General features: G+C 47.8%; 1 protein-coding gene across 2 annotated transcripts in view; it reads right to left on the bottom strand.

Moving 5' to 3' along the window:
• Positions 1 to 2,283: 2,283 nt before the first annotated feature.
• The window catches only part of LOC112240665 (angiomotin-like 2a), a 16,549-nt gene continuing 11,647 nt past the window's right edge, over positions 2,284 to 7,185 (bottom strand). For both annotated transcript variants that reach the window (XM_042322613.1, XM_042322614.1), the window contains 4 exons: positions 4,679 to 4,953; positions 4,086 to 4,387; positions 3,788 to 3,975; positions 2,284 to 2,831 (listed from right to left, as the gene is read on the bottom strand). In XM_042322613.1, coding sequence (XP_042178547.1) covers positions 2,602 to 2,831; positions 3,788 to 3,975; positions 4,086 to 4,387; positions 4,679 to 4,953 — 995 coding nt within the window. In that variant the 3' untranslated portion in view covers positions 2,284 to 2,601. The remainder of the gene's footprint in view (positions 2,832 to 3,787; positions 3,976 to 4,085; positions 4,388 to 4,678; positions 4,954 to 7,185) is intronic.

Genomic DNA, 7,185 nt, shown 5'->3' with positions numbered 1-7,185 from the left:
AACACATGTCACCATCCCAATAGATGCAGGCTGAAGTTTAAATTAGGGACACATACAAAACATGTAAAAAGACATTCAGACCTCAGAAATGTGAGATCCTTAAGCAAGGAGGGGGAAAAACAGCACACTTCAAAATAACACTGGGGGTTATTTAGCACGATCAACAAATAGAAGGACAGATGCAAGGCAGATATGGCTCTCTGTCTCCACGGATGTGTTTCTGTATATAACTACTCAACCATTTACAAGACGCTCAGATGCTCCTGGTAGAAACCAGCTACCATGGAGGCTCGGTAGAAATAAATAGACTGAAAAAGAGACTAGAATCCTCAGAATGTATGCCATGTTAAAACAGGGTGAAGGGTCAGACTCTAGATAGCCTAATTCTCGGATCCGAGTGGGGAGCATTCCATCAGGGAAGGAACGTCAGTCGATTAGCCCGGCTTGTCAGCAGAGGGTGGTGGGACAGCGGCATTCTGGGTATCGACTGTCTGGGACCCAAAACAATAACCCGGCTGTGTTCCAAATGTCATCTTATTCCCTGTATCGTCAGGGTTCTCCAATTATGTTTTACTTGTTGAACATTATAGACAGTATAAAAAAACACCAGCAAAATCAGCTCCAAGTGGTTTTAATTTGGTTAATCTGTTCCAAAGTACACCCACCCCATAATAGAGATATATATCTGATCTATACTAATGTAAGCAAGGTTTATAATATGATCGTGTTATAATCAATCGGGGGGTTCTTGCGGTCAATTTGCAATCTACAAATCATTTGTTATTATGTTGCGGCCCTCCCCTGACCATCCGCTCAAGAAGAAAATCGGCCTGCGGCTGAATCTAGTTGATGATCCCTGCCCTCTATAGGGCACTAATTATAACCAGGGCACTACATGGGGAATAGGGATGCTATTTGGGACACAGCCTGGGCATCTCAGACATCAGGCCCAGTGGTGTGAACGGCAGCCTCTCCTCTTCCTCGTCCTCTGTTTCTCAAAGAGGAAGAGCAGTCAGGTCAGACAGACATCCACCGTTACCCCACCCTCCAGTCTAAACATGGCCCTTTCCAGTGGTAAAGCTGGTATTTACAGTGGGGGGACCACTAATCCAAGGACATCGGAGGAGGAAGAGGAGGAAGATGAGGAGAGATTACTCTTACAACTGTCTTCACCAAGCATGTATATTAGCGTTACAACATAATAGGAAGGATATGTGTAATCATAGAACAAGCTAAAAGTAGCCGTGGGATAGTGATGTAGTTTTTTTTCCAGGAATGTTGGCATGCTAAGCTCAAAGTAGCTGACACACTGTCTGTCCATGACGGAAACAGATATGCAGTATGAATAGAAGTGTGTAGACCAGCAAGGGGCGGAGAATGACAGACAGACAGACAGACAGACAGACAGACAGACAGACAGACAGCTTTCTTAAAGGCCAAACAACACACAACTCTTCAAACAAACACATCACGTCACACTACGAGCATCACTTAAACAAGAATATAAATACATCAAAATAAAACACCAACTACATACAAATATAATACAAACACAGTTTGATTGATATCTCAGGTTGTGCAGCAATGCAGAAGCCTTGTCTGAGTACCTTGGAGGCTCCAGATGGAGACTGGGGTCGTTGCCCCCCTGGCAGGTCCACTAACTACAGAACACGGCCCATTCAATTCTTCTTCGCTTTTCTAAGTGTAGAGAGAGAAACAGTCAAGTGGAGCAGAGCTCTCCTCTCTGTCTGCTACACACTTCCTGATGCTTCTGGATTCTTTTCTCAGGTAGGTAGGTAGGTAGGAAGGAAGGAAGGAAGGTGGATGGGTAGGTAGGTAGGAAGGAAGGTAGGTAGGAAGGAAGGAAGGAAGGTAGGTAGGTAGGTAGGTAGGTAGGTAGGTAGGTAGGTAGGTAGGTAGGTAGGTAGGTAGGTAGGAAGGTAGGAAGGAAGGAAGGTAGGTGGATGGGTAGGTAGGTAGGTAGGAAGGAAGGTAGGTAGGAAGGTAGGTGGATGGTTAGGTAGGTAGGTAGGAAGGAAGGAAGGAAGGAAGGTAGGTGGGTAGGTAGGCAGGCAGGCAGGCAGGCAGGCAGGCAGGCAGGCAGGTAGGTGGGCAGGCAGGCAGGTAGGTAGGTAGGAAGGAAGGAAGGAAGGAAGGTAGGAAGGAAGGTGGGTGGGTAGGTAGGCAGGCAGGCAGGCAGGCAGGCAGGAAGGAAAGGAGGCAGGCAGGCAGGGGCAGGAAGGAGGGTGGGTGGGTGGGCAGGTAGGCAGGCAGGTAGGTAGGTAGGTAGGTAGGTAGGTGGGTAGGTAGGTAGGAAGGAAGGAAGGAAGGTAGGTAGGTAGGTAGGTAGGAAGGAAGGTACAGTATGAAAATAGGTAAGATGGAAGGAAGGTAGGTAGGTAGGAAGCACATGTCCATGTCCGTCTCCAAACTGTCCCTCTGTCTTCAAAGGAAGTGTCCTTCTGTTCATCTGGAGGCCAGTCTGGCCAGAAACAGACAGACGGGCAGGCTGTCTTCTTCGCTCTGGGTGGGATATGCAGGACAGGAAGTTGTCTCGGTCATCGACCGTGTTTTCACTGTCCATCCACAGTTCAACGTTTGTTAAATAAGGATTTCTACTACGCCTGCTGCAGTGTCTGAACTGTTGGGGGGATCCACTGTGAGGTCAGCCTTTTGGGCTGGGACATCACTATCACACTGGCTGCTGTGATCCCTACTCTGGGGCTTGGAGTAGTGGAGAGGCAGGGCCAGGGGGATGCGGGGGTGTTGGTGGGGGGATCGGGACAGAGGAGACACTGCAGCAGCCGTCTGGTCATCAGAGAGGCTCTTTCCTACAAACACAGACAACAAGAGGAAGCTGGTTAATTACCAGATCACAGACAACACGAGGAAGCTGGTTAATTACCAGATCACAGACAACAAGAGGAAGCTGGTTAATTACCAGATCACAGACAACAAGAGGAAGCTGGTTAATTACCAGATCACAGACCAACAAGAGGAAGCTGGTTAATTACCAGATCACAGACCAACAAGAGGAAGCTGGTTAATTACCAGATCACAGACCAACAAGAGGAAACTGGCTAATTACCAGATCACAGACCAACAAGAGGAAGCTGGTTAATTACCAGATCACAGACCAACAAGATGAAGTTGGTTAATTAACATCTGTTCTGTGAGCTTCTCTGCCACGTCTATTGCAGAGTGTCAATCCCAGAGCGGAGAGGACATACGGTACATGCATTCTGTTACTGAAATATGTAGTCATCTATTTGATGAATGTCCCCTCACTGGGTCCTCTCCCCAAACTCTAGTTTTTTTTAAAGAAGTGCAACATTCTGCCTGGCGACACTAAGCAGCCCGCCAGTTGTCTCTCAGAGTTAATAGGCTGTTTTTAGAACTTACATTCCTCCAGGCGTTATGAACTGTGATCCCCCCCACCCCCAGAAAACTAAAAAGAAGGAGAAGACAGAGCGATGTCATAATTCTCCAGATTCTTCAGGAAGTATCTATATCTGCACTGAACTCTTGGCTCCCACGTGAACTTCCTGATCATCTCTGTCTTCTCCTACTTTTTCCATCTGCGTCCCGAATGCCCCTCCCCCCCATGCCCTACATAGTACACTACTTTTGACCAGAGCCTTATGGACCCTTGACAAAAGTAGTGCACTATATAGGGAATATGGCACCATAGGGCTCTGGTCAAAAGTAGTGCACTATGTAGGGTACCATTTGGGATGTAGAAATAGTCTTCTTGACATGAATGTATGGCCTGGGCTATAGCGCTCACCTTTTCCCCAGATGGGTCGCTCCACCGGGCCATTGAAGGAGGTGGATGTTGAGGCATTGGCAGCGGTGCTGATGGAGGGGACGGACCTGGCAGGGCGGAGGAGGGCCTGCTGCTCTGGTCCAGTCCGTTGCTGTAACACCCTGATCACGGCATCCTTCTCCAGGAGCTGGGAGTGCAGCGCTCGGATTCTAAGAGAGACATGCAGAGATTTACATAGATGTAACTAGCGATTCGTTTGTGACATTCTCCATTCAGAAAGACTGAACAAGGGGAAAAGGGATAGGTATGACGTACGTACCTGTTCTCCATCTCCCGATGCCTGTGGCTGAATGGAAGGTGGTCGTTGAAGCTGTTGTTGGGTGAGTGACGAGGCGAGTGTTTGATGACGCTGCTGTCTCTCTGAGCTGCAGTGGTGGCGGCTGCGTCCATAGCGAACTGCCTCATGGTGCTCTCCTCCAGGTACTTCTGTTCCCAGTGTGTGATGTCAGCCTCCAGAGCCAGGATCCTCTCTTCTCTCTCAGCCAGCTGCTGCTGCTGTACAGACACCATGGAGCTCAGATCAGAGGGCAGGGAGCCAGGACCGCTAGCCGTGCTGTGGGACTGACACCGTGGAACGAAAAAAAAAGGGTTGGTTAGAAAATAAGGTAATGGAGAATGTTTCAAACCGTGCAGCCATGGTCTTGTTTTGTAAGACCTGTGTTTTGACTACAGCCTTGGGGTTCGTCAAATATGACGTGTCAATGTGGATCATGAGGCAGCACTTTAAGTGCAAATACATGTGTGTGCGTGCGTGCGCGTGTGCGTGTGTGTGTGCGTGTGTGTGTGTGCGCGTGTGTGTGCGTGCGTGTGTGTGTGTGCACCACGTTGTGTCGCCTCTCCTCTCCTGCTCACCTGTGCTGATCGGATGCTCTTCAGCTCCTGCTCCAGCCTGGTCCTCAGCCTCAGTTCCAGGGCCTCTCTCTTCTCACAGGCTGCCTGTAGCTGGCCCAGGGCACTCTGCAGCCGCTCTACCTTCTCTACATACGCCTTCTTCCTTCTAAGCTCCTCCTCCAGGGCCAGATTACGGGTCTGTGCCGACCCCAGGGCCAGCTCCAGAACCTCCCGGCGCCGAAGCCACTCCTCCCCGGAGCCACGCAGACGCTGCACCTCCCGCTGCTGTTCCTCATCTAAGGAGAGAGAGAGAGAGAGAGAGAGAGAGAGAGAGAGAGAGAGAGAGAGAGAGAGAGAGAGAGAGAGAGAGAGAGAGAGAGAGAGAGAGAGAGAGAGAGAGAGAGAGAGCGAGAGAGAGAGAGAGAGAGAGAGAGAGAGAGAGGTAGGCATGAGAGAGAGAGAGAGAGGTAGGCATGAGAGAGAGAGAGAGAGAGAGAGAGACAGACAGAGAGAGAGATAGGGGAGGATACGTTAGCATGTTTAAGTGATAATGGCCGCTACAGATGTTACTGACCACATGATCTCTCAGTGAGTAGATCTCAGACCCCCCCAAGAGTTCCTTCATTGGATTCCATTCAAGTTACTCAGTTAGTCACTTTAATGGGTTCTAAGAATGTAAAGAGAGTTCCACTTCACATTGTAGGTGCTGTGAACTCTAAGGGAGGTGAAGGCATGACTCTTTTCTCCAACCCCTGGGGGTGGGGGGGGGGGTTGTTGTCTGAGGTTAATACCTGAGGAATGCACTTATCCCGAACAGTCACTTTAGTTGTAGTTGTCGTAAACAGGGTCAATCAGTCCAACATATCTATTATAGACTGTCATTCCAAAGCCATCCAAATAGTCTAACACCAACTCTAATGTCCCCTTCAGCTACATATTAACAGCCAAAACGATATCACAGAGAAGACGAGATAACTAGAGAGCAACTGGCCGCTAAACCTAATTTAAAACAGTCAGGGTTACACAACCCAAGAGCAAACATGTATAGGTTTGCATGTTAGTTACAACATGTCCCAACATAGTTTTATTTTTGCATATGCAACTCTGTTTCTGTTATGGCTTCCAAAGTCATATAAGCCACAAGCAGGTAACACCTTCTCAAACCCACCAACTGAACATTCCTCAGAGGGTAATCATTGTTCCTGGAAGGCCAACAGGCAGGGTAGTGTGACTGTTCAACCTGAACGTTGTTATTCTGTTGCATAAGGACCACTTTAAAGCTGATTTATAAGCTTCATTTCCAAATACAGTACCAAGTTCCCTAAATAATAGTTGTGAAGTTTTAACACAACAATGAGTGCCAGGGACAGTGGCAGTTCCCTTTGCCAAAGGCTAGACAATAACAGCGTGAGAGTTGGCTAAACCTTATCCCACAACTGACCAGTCATGACTTCACATACTGAGGTAACAAAATGCCCAAAGATATAGACTGATACAGTCTCTGTCCAGGAGTCAGCGTGTTGTGGGTGGGCAGCACAGGGGGGGGTGTGACACATTCCCAGTGAACTGAATAGCCTGAAATGCCCCCCCAAAAAAAAAATGTATATTTTATTTTATTTTGTATTTTATAGGAATCCAGGCTACAATGACTGTAATCAGAGGTCTCTTCACAGTCCCCAGGTCCAGAACAGAGGCTCGGAAACACACAGTATTAAATAGAGCCATGAGCCATCACCCCAGGTAACTCAAACTACCCATAAAAACAGAACATTACGGCACTACGGGAACCTTGAAGACACACATATATATATTTTTGCATATTTTGTATTGTATTATGTAGTGTCATGTGATTACGTGGGTTGGAATACGACTGTGTCATGTGATTACGTGGGTTGGAATACGACTGTGTCATGTGATTACGTGGGTTGGAATACGACTGTGTCATGTGATTACGTGGGTTGGAATACGACTGTGTCATGTGATTACGTGGGTTGGAATACGACTGTGTCATGTGATTACGTGGGTTGGAATACGACTGTGTCATGTGATTACGTGGGTTGGGATACGACTGTGTCATGTGATTACGTGGGTTGGGATACGACTGTGTCATGTGATTACGTGGGTTGGAATACGACTGTGTCATGTGATTACGTGGGTTGGAATACGACTGTGTCATGTGATTACGTGGGTTGGAATACGACTGTGTCATGTGATTACGTGGGTTGGAATACGACTGTGTCATGTGATTACGTGGGTTGGAATACGACTGTGTCATGTGATTACGTGGGTTGGAATACGACTGTGTCATGTGATTACGTGGGTTGGAATACGACTGTGTCATGTGATTACGTGGGTTGGAATACGACTGTGTCATGTGATTACGTGGGTTGGGATACGACTGTGTCATGTGATTAGGTGGGTTGGAATACGACTGTGTCATGTGATTACGTGGGTTGGAATACGACTGTGTCATGTGATTACGTGGGTTGGAATACGACTGTGTCATGTGATTACGTGGGTTGGAATAC

The sequence above is a fragment of the Oncorhynchus tshawytscha genome, linkage group LG05, assembly GCF_018296145.1.
Source record: "Oncorhynchus tshawytscha isolate Ot180627B linkage group LG05, Otsh_v2.0, whole genome shotgun sequence".
Classification (NCBI taxonomy): Eukaryota; Metazoa; Chordata; class Actinopteri; order Salmoniformes; family Salmonidae; genus Oncorhynchus; species Oncorhynchus tshawytscha.
This window is presented reverse-complemented; position numbering and strand designations above follow the sequence as displayed.